Source organism: Oncorhynchus keta, chromosome 19 (assembly GCF_023373465.1).
Source record: "Oncorhynchus keta strain PuntledgeMale-10-30-2019 chromosome 19, Oket_V2, whole genome shotgun sequence".
Lineage (NCBI taxonomy): Eukaryota > Metazoa > Chordata > Actinopteri > Salmoniformes > Salmonidae > Oncorhynchus > Oncorhynchus keta.
The window spans coordinates 39,029,292-39,052,999 of record NC_068439.1 but is presented as its reverse complement, the minus strand read 5'-3'; the positions used below and the strand labels follow the sequence as shown (position 1 = coordinate 39,052,999).

Sequence of the window (23,708 nt, the reverse complement as noted above, 5' to 3'; positions counted from 1 at the left end):
CGGACTAAATGTAGGAACAGAACTCTTGAGGTATTTTCGATTTTAAAAAAACTAGTAGCAGGACACTTTCCAAAATCCCCAAGTTTGCAGCATGTGTAAAAGCCCACACCGAAGGACTATGGCACACGAACTATGAAGACAGATGTTGATGCATTGGCTGCATTTTAATCGACATACAAAACAAGTGGCCTACTACCTCAACATGACTGCAGCATATCACCTTGGCAAAGCTTCATGAATATATAAGTATAGGCTACAGAGTTTGACGATGAGTGATGTTGTGTGGTCGTTGTTTGCATTAAATTTACAAACAAGTACTGAATGTATGTAAATGTGTAACCAAAACGAGTGAACAAAATGTAGGTTAAGCACGAAGGTTACGCATGTGAAATAAAATGTGTTATAGCTTACTTTTGACTAACAATAATAATACTATTTTAATCTCCAAAAGAAACAATGTTTGAGACAAAATAAACACCAAACAACTAAATGGGACTCTGACTGACTGCACATGCTAAAATAAATAGATTAAAGTTTGGGCAATCAATCAATTATACATGTTGAAGGTGGACAGCAAGGCCTCTGTCTTTCCAAATTCAATTGTGTGCTTAATTTTGAGATGGTTATTATATGCTATTCTTGGGACGTACCTACTCTGAACCTTAACGTCTAACAGAACCTTAATCTAACGCAAACCTAACTATTTTAAACGTCAACATCAATGGGGTGACGTCAGAGTTGGGACGTCCCAGGAATCCCTGATAGCAACTACCATTTTGACCTTCCAAAGTTTCACCAGTAAAAAAAAAGAAAATTCTGGAAAAGGATATTCAAGCACCCCCCCCATAAAACATTGATTTGGAATAGAGTTGTTAAAATGATTAGGAAATCCATTTTCAAAGGCATTTGGTTTGACACGGGTATTCATTTGTTATGTGATTTGTTAGACAACACTGGGGAGTATCTGCCGTTTGAGTTCATTGGTAAATTTCAGGTTAATATTACTCAGAGAGTATATTAAGGTTTGCAAAGCAAATCCAGTTCCTTTACTTAAACTTATTATGGACACTTTGCTATATTATGAGGTTGTTCCCACTTTTAATGACTTGAGCCTTTTGGACAAAAAATGAAACAAGAAGTGGATACAATTGGCAGTCAATTAAGTAATTTTTGTTGATTATAATTAAATATATTTCTATGGAAGTGACCAACCCGTGCTATGGTCAAAAGTGACAACTTTTTACCTTTAATTGTCCAGTTATCCCAAAAGTTAAAGAAACTAATGTTTAAATATTTGGACAAAAGGTTCAATTTTGACAAAATGCCTTTAGTTTTTTGTTCCTCTGATTCAGAATCATTTTCATGCCGCCATTCTAGTAAACTATAGCTTGAAATTCATGAATGGTTGTGTATAAAATCTCCAAAATTACCTATGTTTACCTTTGATGATGTTAAATGGCATTATGCTTATCCTTGTAATTCCGAACATAACTATTTCATCAACATTATTATTCTCTTGGCAAAATATTATATTCACAAATGTAAATGGGGTGGAAAAATGCCTTATTTTGTAGTTTGTTTTTCATAAAACTGTTACAATTTTATAAAACTTAAAAAGTTGGGAAAATGATTAGAAGTCACGTCTCTGAATGTCTGTTAATGTCTCATTGCTTTGTCACATAAATGATGTCCTGAATTCTTTCTTTTTTTTAATTGGTTGGGGGGGTCGTTTTATTTTTTCATTGCATTCACAGGAATGTCCCTATATTGATTTGTAATATTGTTACTATTGTTGCAATAAATAATACCAAATTAAAAAATATGAACATTTTGAGATTGCGACAGTTGCTAAAACTCCCACAAGAGGGCAATGAATAAAGACGTTTCTATTTCTGTGTGTCAGTCGCTTGCCTCAGATTTTGCGAATGATCCGGATGTACATTGCCTGGCCCGGTTGCGCTTAAACGTCATTTAGCTATAATAAGAAGTCAACTTGCGTAAACTATTCATTTGCGTCACTGCATTGAAACGTTAATGCCAAAGATTTTATATTATATTGACAAGATACTCGAGTGACTGTTCTAACAATGGAAATTCCGTGTCCTCAAAGATGGAAGGCATGCGGAAAAAGGCGAGATCAGGTGGTACAATGGTAGCCAAATGAGAGGGCAGATACGAGGGTGACCAACAGGCACAACTCCAATACAAAGTATATTTTTTCAAAGTTCCCGAAATGCCACGTATTGGCAACTTGCGTTTGTGACAACCTAACCATTACGAAACATCTACTCGATCAACAAGCATCTCCTAACAACTTCTCAATAGCCTATTTTATTCATTCAACCATGACACTGATTGACCTCCATACAAAAATTCCTCCCTTAGGGATCTTATTTTTGTTCATTTGTGGACAGATTTTGGGCGGAGTAAAAACCCTCTCGCTTCGCCTCTTCCTCTCTGACTACACAAACCTGTAGACCCTACACCACCCACTGCCCATACCTTTTTAGATAATTCTGATGTGTCTGCAGACACAAAGTCAGTGGGGAAAATGTGTCATTTGTGCTCTGACACAACAACTTAATGTATTTCCACAATTGTCCCTTTGAGTAGGCCTAACTGTTCTGTGACTTGGCTGTCACTTATAAAACCTGTATAAATCCGGATTCTCACTACATTGACCTGCTTTTTTTGACGACTCTCTTGTGCTGGCTCTACTGTAGGCATACTCATTGGACTCTGCCCACACACTCACACATACTACACTGACACTCCAACACACACACACTACATATGCTCACACACACATGCATATTGATGCCACACACACACACATAGACACACTTTCACGCTTTTCACACGCTGCTGCTACTCTGTTTATTATCTATCCTGATTGCCTAGTCACTTCTACCCCTATCTACATGTACGGTGCATTCAGAAAGTATCCAGGCCCCTTCACTTTTTCCACATTTTGTTAGTTACAAACTTATTTTAAAATAAATATATATATTAAAAATATATGCCATTTAGCAGACGCTTTTATCCAAAGCGACTTACAGTCATGTGTGCATACATTCTACGTTAAAATGTATTAAATTGTTTTTCCCCCCTCACCAATCTACACACAATATTCCACAATGACAAAGCAAAAACAGGTTTTTAGAAATGTTTGCTAATTTATTAAAAATTAAAAAGTGAAATATCACATTTACATAAGTATTCAGACCCTTTACTCAGTACTTTGTTGATGCACCTTTGGCAGCGATTACAGCCTTGAATCTTCTTGGGTATGATTGTACAAGCTTGGCACACCTGTATTTGGGGAGTTTCTCCCATTCTTCTCTGCACATCCACTCAAGCTGAATCCTGGCTCAGGAAGGCCACTATACCCAACTATAACATCTTCCGTCAAGATAGAACTGCCAAAGGGGGAGGAGTTGCAGTCTACTGCAGAGATAGCCTGCAAAGTAATGTCATACTTTCCAGGTCCATACCCAAACAGTTCGAACTACTAATTTTGAAAATTACTCTCTCCAGAAATAAGTCTCTCACTGTTGCCGCCTGCTACCGACCCCCCTCAGCTCCCAGCTGTGCCCTGGACACCATTTGTGAATTGATCGCCCCCCATCTAGCTTCAGAGTTTGTTCTGTTAGGTGACCTAAACTGGGATATACTTAACACCCCGGCAGTCCTACAATCTAAGCTAGATGCCCTCAATATCACACAAATCATCAAGGAACCCACCAGGTACAACCCTAACTCTGTAAACAAGGGCACCCTCATAGACGTCATCCTGACCAACTGGCCCTCCAAATACACCTCCGCTGTCTTCAACCAGGATCTCAGCGATCACTGCCTCATTGCCTGTATCCGCTACAGAGCCGCAGTCAAACGACCACCCCTCATCACTGTCAAACGCTCCCTAAAACACTTCTGTGAGCAGGCCTTTCTAATCGACCTGGCCCGGGTATCCTGGAAGGACATTGACCTCATCCCGTCAGTTGAGGATGCCTGGTCATTCTTTAAAAGTAACTTCCTCACCATTTTAGATAAGCATGCTCCGTTCAAAAAATGCAGAACTAAGAACAGATACAGCCCTTGGTTCACTCCAGACCTGACTGCCCTCGACCAGCACAAAAACATAATGTGGCGGACTGCAATAGCATCGAATAGTCCCCGCGATATGCAACTGTTCAGGAAAGTCAGGAACCAATACACGCAGTCAGTCAGGAAAGCTAAGGCCAGCTTCTTCAGGCAGAAGTTTGCATCCTGTAGCGCCAACTCCAAAAAGTTCTGGGACACTGTGAAGTCCATGGAGAACAAGAGCACCTCCTCCCAGCTGCCCACTGCACTGAGGCTAGGTAACACGGTCACCACCGATAAATCCATGATTATCGAAAACTTCAATAAGCATTTCTCAACGGCTGGCCATGCCTTCCGCCTGGCTACTCCAACCTCGGCCAACAGCTCCGCCCCCCAGCTCCTCGCCCAAGCCTCTCCAGGTTCTCCTTTACCCAAATCCAGATAGCAGATGTTCTGAAAGAGCTGCAAAACCTGGACCCGTACAAATCAGCTGGGCTTGACAATCTGGACCCTCTATTTCTGAAACTATCCGCCGCCATTGTTGCAACCCCTATTACCAGCCTGTTCAACCTCTCTTTCATATCGTCTGAGATCCCCAAGGATTGGAAAGCTGCCGCAGTCATCCCCCTCTTCAAAGGGGGAGACACCCTGGACCCAAACTGTTACAGACCTATATCCATCCTGCCCTGCCTATCTAAGGTCTTCGAAAGCCAAGTCAACAAACAGGTCACTGACCATCTCGAATCCCACCGTACCTTCTCCACTGTGCAATCTGGTTTCCGAGCCGGTCACGGGTGCACCTCAGCCACACTCAAGGTACTAAACGATATCATAACCACCATCGATAAAAGACACTGCTGTGCAGCCGTCTTCATCGACCTTGCCAAGGCTTTCGACTCTGTCAATCACCATATTCTTATCGGCAGACTCAGTAGCCTCGGTTTTTCGGATGACTGCCTTGCCTGGTTCACCAATTACTTTGCAGACAGAGTTCAGTGTGTCAAATCGGAGGGCATGCTGTCCGGTCCTCTGGCAGTCTCTATGGGGGTGCCACAGGGTTCAATTCTCGGGCCGACTCTTTTCTCTGTATATATCAATGATGTTGCTCTTGCTGCGGGCGATTCCCTGATCCACCTCTACGCAGACGACACCATTCTATATACTTTCGTCCCGTCATTGGACACTGTGCTATCTAACCTCCAAACGAGCTTCAATGCCATACAACACTCCTTCCGTGGCCTCCAACTGCGCTTAAACGCTAGTAAAACCAAATGCATGCTTTTCAACCGATCGCTGCCTGCACCCGCATGCCCGACTAGCATCACCACCCTGGATGGTTCCGACCTTGAATATGTTGACATCTATAAGTACCTAGGTGTCTGGCTAGACTGCAAACTCTCCTTCCAGACTCATATCAAACATCTCCAATCGAAAATCAAATCAAGAGTCGGCTTTCTATTCTGCAACAAAGCCTCCTTCACTCACGCCGCCAAGCTTACCCTAGTAAAACTGACTATCCTACCGATCCTTGACTTCGGCGATGTCATCTACAAAATGGCTTCCAACACTCTACTCAGCAAACTGGATGCAGTTTATCACAGTGCCATCCGTTTTGTCACTAAAGCACCTTATACCACCCACCACTGCAACTTGTGTGCTCTAGTCGGCTGGCCCTTGCTACATACTCGTCACCAGATCCACTGGCTCCAGGTCATCTACAAGTCCATGCTCGGTAAAGCTCCGCCTTATCTCAGTTCACTGGTCATGATGGCAACACCCATCCGTAGCACGCGCTCCAGCAGGTGTATCTCACTGATCATCCCTAAAGCCAACACCTCATTTGGCCGCCTTTCCTTCCAGTACTCTGCTGCCTGTGACTGGAACGAATTGCAAAATCGCTGAAGTTGGAGACTTTTATCTCCCTCACCAACTTCAAACATCAGCTATCTGAGCAGCTAACCGATCGCTGCAGCTGCACATAGTCTATTGGTAAATAGCCCACCCATTTTCACCTACCTCATCCCCATACTGTTTTTATTTATTTACTTTTCTGCTCTTTTGCACACCAATATCTCTACCTGTACATGACCATCTGATCATTTATCACTCCAGTGTTAATCTGCAAAATTGTAATTATTCGCCTACCTCCTCATGCCTTTTGCACACATTGTATATAGACTCCCCTTTTTTTCTACTGTGTTATTGACTTGTTAATTGTTTACTCCATGTGTAACTCTGTGTTGTCTGTTCACACTGCTATGCTTTATCTTGGCCAGGTTGCAGTTGCAAATGAGAACTTGTTCTCAACTAGCCTACCTGGTTAAATAAAGGTGAAAAAAAAAAAAAGCTCTGTCAGGTTGAATGGGGAGCGTCAGGTCTCTCCAGAGATGTTCGATCGAGTTCAAGTCTGGGCTCTGGCTGGGCCAGTCAAGGACATTCAGAGACTTGTTCCGAAGCCCCTCCTGCGCTATCTTGGCTGTGCGCTTAGGGTCATTGTCCTGTTGGAAGGTGAACCTTCTCCCCAGTCTGAGGTCCTGAGCACTTTGTAGCAGATTTTCATCAAAGATCTCCCTGTACTTTCCTCCATTCATCTAGTTTCCCAGTCCCTGCCGCTGAAAAACGTCCCCACAGCATGATGCTGCCACCACCATGCTTCACCAACACCATGCAATAACCTGATGGTCACTGTGAAGCATCGTGGTGGCAGCATCATGCTGTGGGGATGTTTTTCAGTGGCAGGGACAGGAAGATTAGTCAGGATGGAGGGAAACATGAACTTGAGAGGATCTGCAGAGAAGAATGGGAGAAACTCCCCAAATACAGTTGTGCCAAGCTTGTAGCGTCATATCCAAGAAGACTTGAGGCTGTAATTGCTGCCAAATGTGCTTCAACAAAGTAATGAGTAAAGGGTCTGAATACTTATGTAAATGTCCGATTTTTATTTTGAATACATTTTTTAAAAAGTCTAAAAACCTTTTTTTCCTTTGTCATAATGGGGTATTGTGTGTAAAAAATAAAAATAAAACATTTTTTAATCAATTCTGTGTTAAGACTTTCACCCTTCACACTTGGCCTGAGACCATACAAAAGAAAAGGCTGACCAAATGGACTTTGTTTGCATATGTGAATTAACTCCTTGATATTGCCAGAGGGTGACAGACTGTACAGACTGCTCAGACTCAGTGAGCATAGCCTTGCTATTGAGAGAAGATGCCGTAGACAGACCTGGCTCTCAAGAGAAGACAGGCTATGTGCGCACTCAGTGACTACCAGTCATTCAGGGCACTCTGCCCCACCTGTTTTGAGCCCCACCTGTTTAACTAAAAAACAAACATATCAATTTGCAAACAATGTAAAAAATAATAATAATTGAGTTAATAAAGCCGCATACAAACATTATCTCTTTTTTGCTTTCTTGAGTAAGGCAGCTCCATAATGCAGGTGTTTCAGTCTAGCCCCGTGCTTTCTGCAGTGGTGTGGCAGCCAGCTGAAAATATGGAGCGTATGGGTTGGTAATGTTCTCTAGTTGCGCCGTGATTGGCTCAGTGTTCTGTCACTCATGGGGACACTACGTCACCGTAAAATCTACGGGGAGAGCTTGAAAATAAAAGCCTCTTGGGTGCTGCCATAGATTTACATTAGAAGTGCCCATCCAAGAAAGCTTAAGGTCATTGGCCACAGATAAAATGATGTCAAATCTCATTATATCTACTGTAGCATCTCAACATCATACTTTCAAAATCTTAGCAAGCAAGCTAGGCAAGCAGTCATCATTGTGAATCTAGTCAACAATCTACTGGCAAATCCTTTTCAATAATTGTCACATGAAGAGAAATTATAGATAAAACGTATCGGTGCTCATCGGCCATTGGACACAAACATTACACATTACACATTCAACAAAGAGTGGTTTGGAAAGAATCAGTGGCTAACTGCAAGTGTTGCAAAGCAATCATTAGCCTGCGATTCAGTGGAGTCTGGGTTTAAGGGTCTCTTTTTCAAGCTTAAAAGGATAAACATTCATATGCAACACCATGGGCCAGAAAAAGGTTGAATACCTTGGCAATGCTGTCAATCCAGCATGACTTCTGCCGTGTTCAAAACAACTGGAAACTCAGAACGTGGAAATCTCAGAATTCAGTGAGTTCAAGACAAACTGGGAACTATGGAAAAAACGACCTCCGACTGGGAAAATAAATTTTGAACGGTCATCCAACTCTGAATTCTTCGTGGGCTATACGTGGGCTATACTCGGCCTTGCCTCAGGGTAGTACCTGTCTTTGTGATTGTCTCCACCTCCCTCCAGGTGTCACCCATCTTCTCCATTATCCCATGTATTTATACCTGTGTTCTCTGTTTGTCTGTTGCCAGTTCGTCTTGTTTGTCAAGTCAACCAGCATTTTTGTGTCTCAGCGCCTGCTGTTCCCAGACTTTCTTTTTCTCGCCCTCCTGGTTTTGACCCTTGCCTGTCCTGACTCTGAGCCTGCCTGCCTGACCCTGAGCCTGCCTGCCTGCCAACCTGTACCTTTCCCCTACCTCTTGATTATTGACCTCTGCCTACCCCGACCCTGAGTCTGCCTGTCTAGACCTGTCTATTGCCTGCCCCTGTTGGATTATTATACTTTGTTAATTCGACGTTGTCTGCATCTGGGACTTACCTCCAAACCTAATACTATGTGCCGGTGGGCTAGGCACAGTCTGTTTTATCTGATGTAATTCTCCTGTCTTATCTGGTGTCCTGTGTGAATTTAAGTATGCTCCCTCTAATTCTCTCTCTCTCCCTCTCTCCCTCCCCTCCCGCAGGACCTGAGCCCTAGGATCATGCCTCAGGACTACCTGGCCTGATGACTCCTGGCTGTCCCCAGTCCACCTGGTCGTGCTGCTGCTCCAGTTTCAACTGTTCTGCCTGCGGCTAGGGAACCCTGACCTGTTCACCGGATGTGCTACCCTGTCTCGGACCTGCTGTTTCCGACTCTCTCTACCGCACCTGCTGTCTCGACCTCTGAATGCTTGGCTATGAAAAGCCAACTGACATTTACTCCTGGGGTGCTGACCTGTTGCACCCTCTACAACCACTGTGATTATTATTTGACCCTGCTGGTCATCTATGAACGTTTGAACATCTTGGCCATGTTCTGTTATAATCTCTACCCGGCACAAACAGAAAAGGACTGGCCACCTCTCAGAGCCTGGTTCCTCTCTAGGTTTCTTCCTAAATTCCTGCCTTTCAAATATGTTTTTCCTAGCCACCATGCTTCTACATCTGCATTGCATTGCATGCTGTTTGTGGTTTTAGGCTGGGTTTCTGTATAGCACTTTGTGATATCTACTGATGTAAAAAGGGCTATTCAAATACATTAGATTGCTTTATATCAGCAATGATTTTTTTAAAGGCAGTAAATGAGGCTGAATGAACTGTTTCGCTGCCAGACAAGGCTCCGCTGATAGCCAGATGTTATAGTGGTAAGGTTTCACTCCAAGGTGCTGAAAAGAAAGCTCTGCTTTTGGGACAGCTTTATGTAGGCCCTAACAGTTTGTGGGTACCATTTGTTACCGTTGTAGTGCAACTAATGTATTTTTTAGTGTTGTAGTTTTGCTGGAATGCATTAAAAAAATGTTTTTTGCCCCACCAAGATTTACACGCTAAAGTCGCTACTGTGCATGACTATATTAGATACACATATTGCCCTTAGATTACACAGACCCACAAAGAATACAATTTAAAAAAAAATCTAATTTAGACTCTCATATCTCCCATTTGACTCCCAAACCCATTGGGTGAAATACCATATTGTGCATCACAGCAGCAAGATATGTAACCTGTTTCCACAAGAAAAGGGCAACCAGTGACGAACAAACACCATTGTAAATACAGTTGAAGTCGGAAGTTTACATACACCTTAGCCAAATACATTTAAACTCGGTTTTTCACAATTCCTGACATTTAATCCCAGTAAAATTTCCCTGTCTTAGGTCAGTTAGGATCACCACTTTATTTTAAGAATGTGAAATGTCAGAATAATAGTAGAGAGAATTATTCATTTCATTTCATTTCATTTCATTCATTATTTATTTCATCACATTCCCAGTGGGTCAGAAGTTTACATACACTCAATTAGTATTTGGTAATATTGCCTTTAAATTGTTTAACTTGGGTTAAATGTTTTGGACAGCCTTCCTCAAGCTTTCCACAATAAGTTGGGTGAATTTTGGCCCATTCCTCATGACAGAGCTGGTGTAACTGAGTCAGGTTTGTAAGCCTCCTTGATCGCACACGATTTTTCCGTTCTGCTCACAAATTTTCTATAGGATTAGGTCTTTGTGATGGCCACTCCAATACCTTGACTTTGTTGTGGAAAATGGCTTAAGGACAACTTTGGTTGTTGCTTCAATATATCCACATAATTTTCCTACCTCATGATGCCATCTATTTTGTGAAGTGCACCAGTCCCTCCTGCAGCAAATCACCCCTACAACATGATGCTGCCACCCCCGTGCTTCACGGTTGGGTTGGTGTTCTTCGGCTTGCAAGCCTCCCCCTTTTTCCTCCAAACATAATTATGGTCAATCAGTACTATTTTTGTTTCATCAGACCAGAGGACATTACTCCAAAAAGTTCCATCTTTGTCCCCATGTGCAGTTGCAAACCGTAGTCTGGCTTTTTTATTGAGGATTTGGAGCAGTGGCTTCGTCCTTGCTGAACGGCCTTTCAGGTTATATCAATATAGATACCTTTGTACCTGTTTCCTCCAGCATCTTCACAAGGTCCTTTGCTGTTGTTCTGGGATTGATTTTCACTTTTTGACCCAAGTACGTTCATCTCTAGGAGACAGAATGCGTCTCCTTCCTGAGCGGTATGACGGCTGCGTGGTCCCATGGTGTTTATACTCGCGTATTATTGTTTGTACAGATGAACTTGGTACCGTCGGGCATTTGGAAATTGCTCCCAAGGATGTACCAGACTTGTGGAGGTCTACAAATTATTTTCCGAGGTCTTGGCTGATTTATTTTGTCAAGCAAAGAGGCACTGAGTTTGAAGGTAGGCCTTGAAATACATCCACAGGTACACCTCCAATTGACTCAACAGATGTCAATTCGCCTATCAGGAGCTTCTGAAGCCATGACATAATTTTCTGGAATTTTCCAAGCTGTTTAAAGGCACAGTCAACTTAGTGTATGTAAACTTCTGAACCACTGGAATTGTGATACAGTGAATTATAAGTGAAATAATCGGTCTGTAAACAATCATTTGAAACATTACTTGTGTCATGCACAAAGTAGATGTCCTAACTGACTTTCCAAAATTATCGTTTGTTAAGAAGAAATTTGTGGAGTGGTTGACAAACGAGTTTTAATGACTCCAACCTAAGTGTATGTAGACTTCCGACTTCAACTGTACAACCCATATATTTTTTTATTTATTTTCCTTGTGTACTTTAACTATTTGCACATTGTTACAACACTGTCTATAGCCATAATAAAACATTTGAAATGTCTCTATTCCTTTTGATTGATTCTGAGTGTAATTTATTACTGTTTCTTTCACTTTTGTTTATCTATTTCACTGGCTTTGACAATGTAAACATGTTTCCCATGCCAATGAAGCCCAATGAATTGACAGGAGGGCACTGCCTTGCAAAATATTCTATTTGCATTAGCAATTCGACCCCATGAAGGTGAAATGTGCACGTGTATACCTCACACATATATTTCAGATATCAATACTTTAAGTGTATGGCTTTGTCAGTAGGCTATATGAAGAACATAATTGTTACTTCACTGACATTCTATGCTGAGACTATTTCCCCCTATTTTTACGCCCCAGTCTTATGTCACTGCATGACTAATTCTTCCCTTCCATTAAGGTTGGAATCTATACTATCTATTGCTTAATAGGCCACACTAAGATAACAAGACTGTTGCTAGCAGTCACAATCTTAACTGCCTGCTTAGTCATCTGGAAGAGAAGGTTCCACCCTGCACTATGAGCAGGAACTCTGCAGAGGGCACAGCTATTAGCTGACAGCCTGCACCATGACATCCTCACTGACACTCTGCCAGACACCGTCCACTTGCTCTTCCTGAGTTAGTGTGTGCAGTAAGACCTCAGCTGTTGTTTGTTGTCGCTGTGTGTGCGTGCTACTGACATTAAATCAAATCATAACTTCAGCGCTGACTTATAATAGTGTTGGCTTTGTGTGAGGCGGCCTGAAAGTCATGCGTTTGTCATCTACAGTGGCACCCGATAGGGAACACCGGTTGTGTGATATTTATATGCTGGTGTGAACCACTCAGGGACATCCTGACTAATTGGTGAGCGCAAGTATGTGCCTAGGAATGGGAAAGGGGTGTATGGGTTGTCTAGCCAGCCACATGGACAGCTGCAGTTATTCCCTTCAACCGCCTCCAATCTCCCTCAGTTACTGTTTTTTACAATCACTTTGGCACTAATTTCGGAAACCTTTGTCATTTTTCAAAACTCTAGACACAAAACTCACAATCAATGATCAAAATGCAAGTTTTTCAAATCTCGAGCACTTTTTCCAATTGCTTGGATACAATGCACTTAAAGCTAAGATAATTTGTTCATTGAACTAAAATCACCTGTTCAAAATAACACAACTTAACATCAAAGTATTACCATTTCAAAATGAAATTTGCACATTACATCTGAAATGACTGTATTCATTTCATTACAATGATCTAACTATCAATTGATACAACTGCACATCATCAAATTCATCATCATTCTTCATCAGACGATGTTTCTGTGGTCCCATGTACCACTTTTCTAGACCATGGTTACAGATGTGATATTACTGTACACTCACCGGCCACTTTATTAGGTACACCCATCTAGTACTGGGTAGGACCCCCTTTTGCCTCCACAACAGCCTGAATTATTTACGGTGTTGTACGTTAAGAGATGTCATTCTGTACACCACTGTTTTAAACAGCTGTTATTTGAGCATTTGTGGCCTTTCTGTTTGCTTGAATGTGTCTGGACATTCTCCTCTGACCTCTCTCATTAACAAGGTGTTTTGCCCACAGAACTGACGCTCACTGAATGTGTTTTGTTTATCGCACCATTCTCTGTAATCTCTAGAGACTGTAGTGTATACAAATCCCAGGAAGGTAGCAGTTTCTGAGATGCTGGAATTACCATGTGCGGCATCAACAATCATACCACGGTCAAAGTTTCCTAGATTACGCATCTTGCCCATTCTAACGTTTGGTCAAAAAACATCTTAAGCTGTCTACTCTATATGCTCTATATATTGAGTTGCAGGCAGCCACATGATTCGCTGTTCGAATGTAACCTTCCTTGATGAGCTAAATCAGGTCTGTAGAGCTGATGGCATGACCTATGTCATTGTGTGGGAGCAGGTTCCACCATGCTCAAATGGGGTAAGCATGGTTTCAGGCCCATCCACAATTTACCACCCTGTACTTACCCCCATACTCTCCTTTCCTAAAACCCGATTGAGGAATTTTTGGAAGGTACAGTGGGGAGAACAAGTATTTGATACACTGCTGATTTTGCAGGTTTTCCTACTTACAAAGCATGTAGAGGTCTGTAATTGTTATCATAGGTACACTTCAACTGTGAGAGACGGAATCTAAAACAAAAATCCAGAAAACCACATTGTATGATTTTTAAGTCATTAATTTACATTTTAATGCATGACATAAGTATTTGATACATCAGAAAAACATAACTTAATATTTGGTACAGAAACCTTTGTTTGCAATTACAGAGATCATACGTTTCCTGTAGTTCTTGACCAGGTTTGCACACATTGCAGCAGGGATTTTGGCTCACTCCTCCGTACAGACCTTCTCGAGATCCTTCAGGTTTTGGGGCTGTCGCTGGGCAATACAGACTTTCAGCTCCCTCCAAAGATGTTCTATTGGGTTCAGGTCTGGAGACTGGCTAGGCCATTCCAGGACCTTGAGATGCTTCTTACAGAGCCACTCTTTAGTTGCCCTGGCTGTGTGTTTCGGGTCATTGTCATGCTGGAAGACCCAGCCACGACCCATCTTCAATGCTCTTACTGAGGGAAGGAGGTTGTTGGCCAAGATCTCGAGATACATGGCCCCATCCATCCTCCCCTCAATACGGTGCAGTCGTCCTGTCCCCTTTGCAGAAAAGCATCCCCAAAGAATGATGTTTCAACCTCCATGCTTCACGGTTGGGAAGAGGTTCTTGGGGTTGTACTCATCCTTCTTCCTCCTCCAAACACGGTGTGGAGTTTAGACCAAAAAGCTCTATTTTTGTCTCATCAGACCACATGACCTTCTCCCATTCCTCCTCGGGATCATCCAGATGGTCATTGGCAAACTTCAGACGGGCCTGGACATGCGCTGGCTTGAGCAGGGGGACCTTGCGTGCGCTGCAGGATTTTAATCCATGACGGCATAGTGTGTTACTACTGGTTTTCTTTGAGACTGTGGTCCCAGCTCTCTTCAGGTCATTGACCGGGTCCTGCCATGTACTTCCGGCCTGATCCCTCACCTTCCTCATGATCATTGATGCCCCACGAGGTGAGATCTTGCATGGAGCCCCAGACCGAGGGTGATTGACCGTCATCTTGAACTTCTTCCATTGCGCCAACAGTTGTTGCCTTCTCACAAAGCTACTTGCCTATTGTCCTGTAGCCCATCCCAGCTTTGTGCAGGTCTACAATTTGATCCCTGATGTCCTTACACAGCCCTCGAGTCTTGGCCATTGTGGAGAGGTTGGAGTCTGTTTGATTGAGTGTGTGGACAGGTGTCTTTTATACAGGTAACGGGTTCAAACAGGTGCAGTTAATACAGGTAATGAGTGGAGAACAGGAGGGCTTCTTAAAGAAAATCTAACAGGTCTGTGAGAGCCGGAATTCTTACTGGTTGGTAGGTGATCAAATACTTATGTCTTGCAATAAAATGCAAATTAATTACTTAAAAATGATACAATGTGATTTTCTGGATTTTTTTTAGGTTCTGTCTCTCACAGTTGCAGTGTACCTATGATTAAAAAAATTACAGACCTCTACATGCTTTGTAAGTAGGAAAACCTGCAAAATCGGCAGTGTATCAAAAACTTGTTCTCCCCACTGTATATGATAGGCGCCCTCACGAACAAGCCACCCTTCTCCAAGCCATGGATGACGCATGCAATGATATCACGGCAGACCAGTGTCAGGCCTGGATTCGCCCGAAGATTCTTCCCAAGATGTTTTTCTAATGAAAACATCCATTGTGATGTGGATGAGAACCTGTGGCCAAATCCACAAGACAGAGTTGATGGAAATATAGGACAGGAATCAATCTTTTGTTTTGCTTTTTACAGTAAGCCAGGTGAGGAACACTGCAGTGATGTTTTACAGTAAGCCAGGTGAGGAACACTGCAGTTGATGTTTTACAGTAAGCCAGGTGAGGAACACTGCAGTTGATGTTTTACAGTAAGCCAGGTGAGGAACACTGCAGTGATGTTTTACAGTAGTTTTTTCTTTTTTTGTAGCTAATTATTTTTGCTTTGATTCAAAGAAACCTATGTTGTGATTTTATTGTATTTCATCAATACATTTCATATTTTGTTCAATGATTCCACTGTGTCTGTAGTATTCTCTCTACTAGTCCTTTTACATTGATGTATTTACATGTATCACATTTTGTACTACAATATTTAATGATTGTACGAACAACTACACAGTGAAACTATCGGTATCTTGTGTGTGGGTGATCTAAATGAATGTTCCTATGGTATTTCATGATAAATTAGTTATTTGAACCAATGATTCTGCAAGTGCAAGGTTTCTTTAAAGATATGAATTAACAATGCAATGTTTTGAACATTGGACAGCATGTGTTACAAGTGATGACCGTTTTGAGTTTTGTGTCTAAAGTTTTGAAAAATGACCACAAGGTTCTGAAATTAGTGCCAAAGTGATTGTCAAAAACTGTAAGTTATCCACTGCTCTTCAGTGTGTGTTTCCGTTCGTGTGCTTCCGTGTGCTTCCGTGTGTGTGTGTGTGTGTGTGTGTGTGTGTGTGTGTGTGTGTGTGTGTGTGTGTGTGTGTGTGTGTGTGTGTGTGTGTGTGTGTGTGTGTGTGTGTGTGTGTGTGTGTGTGTGTGTGTGTGTGTGTGTGTGTGTGTGCGCGCTTGTGTGTGTCGGTGTGTGGGTAACTGTGTTTGTGTACGTGTTCATTATATGGGTGTCACTTTAAGTGCTTGAACTCAACTTGGGTCTTTGCCAATTTCTGCGCTCCACCTCTCTAGCACTTCTGCTGGCCACTTGGAATGCTCAGCCCTCAGTAAAACTAATTTCCCTCTCTCTCTCTGAGTCTGCTGTACTGGTAACTGGACTTACAGGAAACTTCTGTTTTTTTTGCTGTAGGGAACAGTTAAAAAGTAGGGTTCTGCCCCAATTAAACAGTTATCTGCCTTGTCAATGTGATGTACATGATGTACAAATACAACATGATGTATTAGACAATTAAGGCAAAACTTTTCATTTTAGTGTCAGTTTAGTGAGGCCCTAAGACAAAACGACAGTAGCTAAAAGTAATCTATTTGGCCTAAACCCAGTCGTTAAAGTGGCACTCCAGTCTTCGTTTCACCTCATTTAACAAAGGCAAATCGCAACAGCTGATCCAGGTAAATCATGACATAGCACCATATTTGCTCTCTATTGCTCCACTATTGTTCCTCAAGCAAGGGGGAAGGCCGATGACAACACGACTTCCCATCAAACCAACTCCTTGAATGCCCTACTCCTTGAAGTTTGTAGTTGTATCTAAAAAACACTATTTTGCTAAAAATATGTATTTTTTACCATTTAGTGTGTGTATTTCAATGTATTTATACTTGGGAAATTGATTTCCAACAGGAAAAGTTCAAAAATCACTGGAGGACTTCTATTACAGCATCATTTTCTCCTAGTCCCTGATTATCAGTCACACCTGCTCTTAAACTAAATATTCATAATACAACATATGAATATGTTATGTGTCATATTTTTATCATAACTGTTATGTCACATGTTAAAACGGCATGCTTTTTTGGTCACTACTTCCTTATTCAAAACAGGACTGTATCTAGGAACCCGAGAGAATATATTTTCATAACATTGTTGGGTGTGGTTTAGCAATGGTTTAATTATACAAGTTTGGGTGGTATTGAACGTCAGCAAGACAACCCAAGGCTGTAGCTTCAACAAATAGCCCTTTTGTAAAGAGTTATGTGGTTCAGTTACATTTGCCTGATCTTCTGGTGTTAGTGCTGCACCCACCTTTTACTTGTTGGCCTTTTTACTATACTAGCTCCTTCCTCATTCTAAAAGGAAGATTCAGTACTGTATAATCTTTGGGGATTTAGAGACAACCAGGGCACATTTCCTGTGTTTCGTGCTTTAACAATTTTTCCAAAATAAAACCCAGCTGAAAATGTGGGCCAATATAATGTCATGGGGAAACTTTTATAGAATAAACCATTTGTCCTATTTTTACGATGTATCCTGCCAACACTTTTTAACAGACACTCCAGAAGTCTCTGAAGCGCTGAGGAAGGCTGAATTGTAAGCCTATTAGTTTGCCCTGGATAAACCTTAAGATCAATGTGGATATCTACATTTTTCTCTGGGATAGTCATTTTTAAACTGGAGTAAATGTTTTTTCCTGGCCTCCTGAAAACCTGTTCTTGGTCAATGCCTCTCCGCTTCTATTCTCCTTTGCTTCCCCCTCTGTTTTTTTAACCTCTCCTGGCTTCCCATCCTATATCTCCCCCTCTTCCTCGGACACAGTGCAGTTGCAGCAGCATTCATACTGACCTCCTGCACCCCAACACTCCCACCTATCCGCTGCCTTACTCTGACACCGGCCTCCTCCCCAGCTCTGGAACTCCCTCCCTCTCCATGTCAGAACCTCACAATCCATACACATATTCAAGTCCTCACATAAGACACACCCCTTCACACAGGCTTACCCGGATTCTCTGTTGTCTTAGCTTTTCTCCTCTGTCTAATTCACTTCCTTGGTTCGTCTGCCATCATGTCAGTGTCCTCCATGGTTAGTCTATCCTTATGTTTCGTGGACTTTCACATACTTGCTTATTTTAATGTGTGATTTTATAGCTTTTTATCTTGCTGATTGTCTTGTGTAAAGTGACTTTGGGTGTCATGAAAAGCGCTTTAAATAAAATGTATTGTTATTATTCACCCACTCTCTGTGGCACGGTTTTCGAGTACTCTTCACTCTCGCACTCACTTTCTCGCCCTCTCTCTCTTTCTCTCTCTCACCCCCCCCCCCACTCACTGCACTGTGAGCTGATTGACAGCAGCAGCCGCTTTCTCAGTGGCTGTTACCTGAACTGAGGGAGGAAGAGATAGTCGGGGAGAGCCGTCGCCGTCGCCGTGCCAAGGGATGCCAGCTGTCCTATATCGGGAATTCAACAGTGATGGGGACAGCAAGGAGACTGAAAGGCCCTGAGTCTGACCTCTCCACAGCACCCAAAACACAGAACACGGAATAGGCTCTGTAGATTAGAATATATTGATCATATATTGGGGAATAACAATATGAATATCATCACATCTTTGTGATGCTGGAGATGAGATACATCAATGTTTACATTGTTGTTGACTGTTCTTTTGAAACAGAGTGACTGAAATGTTGTAAAAAAAACATGCAGAGTCATTTTTATCACTGTTTGTCATAAAGCACAGTCACTGACTAGGGTATGGGGAAAAGGAAATGTACAATGTAGAACTGCAATCACAGTTACATCACCCTACTTTGATGCAGTGTTATTGAATTTAACATTGTTTTTGGACTGGGTGGGCAACACATAGGCCTACAGCAAGGAGAGTTTTAGCACGCAATTTACTATATTTAATTTGATTGATATGATCATTATGAGAAAGCACTCAGCATTACAATGTGAATGGAGAATCTATCAGGACTCCCTCACACTTATTGATCACTGTATTCACTCACCTTAGCCTGGTCGGAACCTCTTTTGAACCTGAAGGTGTGTGAGATGTGGTGAAGATGCCTTCTAGGTCATTGAAACAATGAGTCTGGGTCTCCCTTCTCAGTGCACTGTTTGAGTGCAAATCTCTGAATTTGAATACTCTTGTTATACTGATTGGGTCACCTAGACCTAGATCACCAGGCATTTCCTTTGTGTCTAGTGTAGCCTGCTCCTAAAGTAATAATCCAAGACAGTTTATAGTCCACTGAGGAAACTGTATAATCTAATTATAGTAGGTCTAGAGTAAACTGACTAAATAACAAAAGATGATATGACAATTGTAAATGCTATGTATTCATGTTGAAACCAAATTGATGAAATAATGTAATTTCATTTCCAGAAAGCAGGTTTTAATAATCTCATTCAGGGTTATGAGACAATGGGGATTGGTTTGTTGAGATATCTAATCCAACTCAATAATCTACTTTCAGATTTTAATCAAACTCTTGTCAGTTCAGTTATTCAATGAGTCTCTGGTCATTTTTTTATCGTGCCAATAAAGAGTGTACTTGACCACATGTGGTTATTTAGTCAATTTATAAATTACCTAGGTATATTGTTTTTAGACCCTTTGATTGAATCAGAAAGGATTTCGTTCAAATTTTGAAAATGTTTCAAACATCATGACGTACCATGACAGACGGGCATAGTTTTTCGCTGAATTGTGTGTGATTTGAGGGTTCGACTAGGGAGGGGGAAGGGAAGCGGGGACGCAACCCAGTCTAGCCACCTCCCAGTGTATAAAAACTCAAACTCAACCAGCATTCTTTCTCTTTTTGTTACCTGGGTAGGGGCATCAGCAGTGGTCGAGTGAGCGCACAGTAACACCGGTAAGCGCGTTTATCTTATTTAGCCTCTAGTGGTTTCAAAAACAGGCCTAACATGTTAGCACGTTGGTTTTTAAAACTTGTTAGACATATTGCGAAAACGTAAGCTATTTCAGATAGTATTTAATGTTGTGGACAATGTTTCAATTCAAAGTGACTTGGATGGTGTTGGATGCTTTAACCGTACTCTTTAAGTTACCTTATGAAGTGGTGATTTGGTTTAAGTGAACTTCAAGATATATTTTGCCGGGGGGAAAAAAACGTTTTCAATTGGGGGAGGGGGAACTGGGGGAAACAAAGGATACTAAAAGCGGTGGCCTGTGAGAATGAGTAGGTAGCTAAATGGAATGTCTTCCATGATCTGAACAACTGCACGTAAACCCAGGCGACTTGTCTAGTAGGGATAAATTCCTTCTGGATATTTGGAGTTCTTTCTGTAACTCTATACGACGTGGCCTGGAAGCAACACGTGTCGCTTTTGGCCCATGGCCGACTGAGGCCTAACGGTACGTGATCGTAACTCACTCACCCCTTTTCGGACTCGTTTAACGACGTCAGCTGCCAGCAAACTATTTTATTTTTTTCTTTCGATATAATTTTAATGGGATGTGGACAGTGATTTTGATGGTCCATCGACATAAACGTTCGAATGCATAGTCTTGAGTGACCCGGTGTTTTAATGCTGCAGCCTTGTTCCCCAAGCAAATTGTTACACCAACGTTAATGTTCATAGTTATTAAGTGGTATGTATCTCTGCTCATTTTATTTCAGAAACTAATTAAGCAACCATGGGAAAGGAAAAGATACACATTAACATCGTGGTCATTGGCCATGTCGACTCCGGCAAGTCAACCACCACAGGCCATCTGATCTACAAGTGCGGAGGCATTGACAAGAGAACCATTGAAAAGTTCGAGAAGGAAGCAGCTGAGGTAAGCGTTTTTTCTGGTTGGTTGAGCTTTCTGTTCTGGTTACATTACTTTGGATCAAAGATGGCGACCACGGCATGTTTTTTTTTAAACTGGTGAAGCCGGCAGGGTGTGGGTAACGAGTGCGCGCATGTGGGACGGTGCTTGCGCAGGCCTAGTGTCGGGTAATGACGATGCACTTTGTGTAATGGCGGCTGAGGACTTTATAGCGGTCATGGCTAGGAGGGATTCAGTTAAAATACACGTATACATTTTTTAAAAATTGAACCCTTTCCCTAACCTTGACTTACGTCTCATAGCTTGCTACAGACAAACTATCCCATCTACGCAACATTGGTTTAAAGCATTCTCTGCGTTTCAGATATTGCATACATCAGGATATGTTAAATTATGTAAATGATTTGGGCCATGTTTCCCAAATCCAATCTAGGCCTAACCCTAAATGAGCTACTTGCTCACTATACATTTTTGCTGTTGTGGCATTACTTCACCGGTAAAATGAATTATTGAACATGATGTGCCTTTCATCTATTTTTAGATGGGCAAGGGCTCTTTCAAGTATGCCTGGGTGCTGGACAAGCTGAAGGCTGAGAGGGAGCGTGGTATCACCATCGACATTTCTCTGTGGAAGTTTGAGACCGGCAGGTACTACGTCACAATCATTGATGCCCCTGGACACAGAGATTTCATCAAGAACATGATCACTGGTACCTCTCAGGTAATTGGGGGGGGGTGCAATCAGAATATACTGTAAACCTGACCAACTAAGGCGCTAGATGAACAATTGTGTTGGGCTGACATGACTTGTCCCCCCCAGGCTGATTGCGCTGTGCTGGTTGTTGCTGGTGGTGTGGGTGAGTTTGAGGCTGGTATCTCCAAGAACGGCCAGACCCGTGAGCACGCTCTCCTCGCCTACACTCTGGGAGTGAAACAGCTCATTGTTGGCGTCAACAAGATGGACTCTACTGAGCCCCCCTACAGCCAGAAGCGGTTTGAGGAGATCCAGAAGGAGGTCACCACCTACATCAAGAAGATTGGCTACAACCCTGCCACTGTCGCCTTTGTGCCCATCTCTGGTTGGCATGGGGACAACATGCTGGAAGCCAGCGCCAATGTGAGTAGCCTATCCTCAGTGCATTCTACTACATTGAAAGTCTCACCCTGTCACTTGCATATGTCATGCTTTGTACATAAACGGCAATTATCCTATTCTAGATGGCCTGGTTCAAGGGATGGAAGGTCGAACGTAAGGATGGCAACGCCAACGGTGTGACTCTGCTAGAGGCCCTGGACTCAATCCTGCCCCCCTCCCGCCCCACAGATAAGCCCCTTCGTCTGCCCCTCCAGGATGTCTACAAAATCGGTGGTAAGAACCAGTCCTAGACTTCATGTTTGTATACAGGCTGTGTACATGTTTGTATACAGGCTGTGTACATGTTTGTATACAGGCTGTGTACATGTTTGTATACAGGCTGTGTACATGTTTGTATACAGGCTGTGTACATGTTTGTATACAGGCTGTGTACTTGTTTGTATACAGGCTGTGTACTTGTTTGTATACAGGCTGTGTACTTGTTTGTATACAGGCTGTGTACTTGTTTGTATACAGGCTGTGTACTTGTTTGTATACAGGCTGTGTACTTGTTTGTATACAGGCTGTGTACTTGCTTCTGCTCTTGATCATTAATCTATTCTCCCCTGGTTTCCCATCAGGTATTGGAACAGTACCCGTGGGCCGTGTGGAGACTGGCACCCTGAAGGCCGGTATGATCGTCACCTTCGCCCCCGCTAATGTCACCACTGAGGTGAAGTCTGTGGAGATGCACCACGAGACCCTGGAATCGGCCATGCCCGGTGACAATGTCGGCTTCAACGTCAAGAACGTGTCCGTCAAGGATATCCGTCGTGGCAACGTGGCTGGAGACAGCAAAAACGACCCCCCAATGGAGGCCGGCACCTTCACCGCTCAGGTAGGCATGCTGTTTAAAATTGTTGGGTGGGTGAGCTGTCTTCCCTTGACAATTTAATTGTTTTCATTCTCTAATCGACCATATCTTGTTTTTTCAGGTCATCATCCTGAACCACCCTGGCCAGATCTCCCAGGGCTATGCCCCTGTGCTGGATTGCCACACTGCTCACATCGCCTGCAAGTTTAGCGAGCTCAAGGAGAAGATTGACCGTCGTTCCGGCAAGAAGCTTGAGGATGCCCCCAAGTTCCTGAAGTCTGGAGACGCTGCCATCGTTGACATGATCCCCGGCAAGCCCATGTGTGTGGAGAGCTTCCAGGAATACCCTCCTCTTGGTAAGTAATCCACAAGCCCTCCTGCCAAGGACATTGTTCCTTTTCAAAAGGGCTTCTATGCTTGGAAAAGGCCTCATTCCTAATGTTCTCTTTCTCTCAGGTCGTTTTGCTGTGCGTGACATGAGGCAGACTGTTGCTGTTGGTGTCATCAAGGCCGTCGACAAGAAGGCTGCCTCCAGCGGCAAGGTCACCAAATCTGCCGTTAAGGCTGGTAAAAAGTGAATTCTCCTCCCACGGGATGTCCCTCGGGTGGTGGGGTCTGCAGCCCTACATCCTGCGGAGTCTCGGAACCTGAGCTCTATACTTAAGGACTGGTTAATGCTGATTAAAACCCATCGTAAAAGTTTTCGCAGGAAAAGAACTCAACGCAGATACACCTTGTCACATGACTGACAGTGCCCCTTTCAGTTATATTTGAGTTAATGGTTGAGAACTACACCTGTTTGATGCCACAATTAAATTGGAAGAAAGCTGCTGGTAACTAATAAAGGTCTTTAAATGTCTTGACCAAAAAGCTTGCTCTGTCGTTTTCCTTAATCCTTGTTCTTGTTGTAG

The 23,708-nt window shown here is 42.7% G+C and overlaps 1 protein-coding gene across 1 annotated transcript; it reads left to right on the top strand.

The window, feature by feature from the left end:
• Positions 1 to 19,759: 19,759 nt before the first annotated feature.
• On the top strand, positions 19,760 to 23,667 carry LOC118398258 (elongation factor 1-alpha, oocyte form-like). Its single transcript, XM_052470552.1, has 8 exons — positions 19,760 to 19,925; positions 20,694 to 20,854; positions 21,390 to 21,569; positions 21,669 to 21,965; positions 22,067 to 22,217; positions 22,565 to 22,821; positions 22,919 to 23,153; positions 23,254 to 23,667. Exons 2-8 carry the CDS (start codon positions 20,711 to 20,713, stop codon positions 23,373 to 23,375), a joined length of 1,386 nt encoding a protein of 461 aa, XP_052326512.1. The 5' UTR covers positions 19,760 to 19,925; positions 20,694 to 20,710; the 3' UTR covers positions 23,376 to 23,667.
• The last annotated feature ends 41 nt before the right edge of the window (positions 23,668 to 23,708 follow it).

Excerpts from the sequence above, each read along its gene's own strand:
- LOC118398258 (XM_052470552.1), top strand. The coding sequence starts at position 20,711 with ATGGGAAAGGAAAAGATACACATTAACATCGTGGTCATTGGCCATGTC. Across the intron at positions 22,218-22,564 it reads GGATGTCTACAAAATCGGTG|GTATTGGAACAGTACCCGTG; the intron begins GTAAGAACCAGT and ends GTTTCCCATCAG. Across the intron at positions 22,822-22,918 it reads CCGGCACCTTCACCGCTCAG|GTCATCATCCTGAACCACCC; the intron begins GTAGGCATGCTG and ends TTGTTTTTTCAG.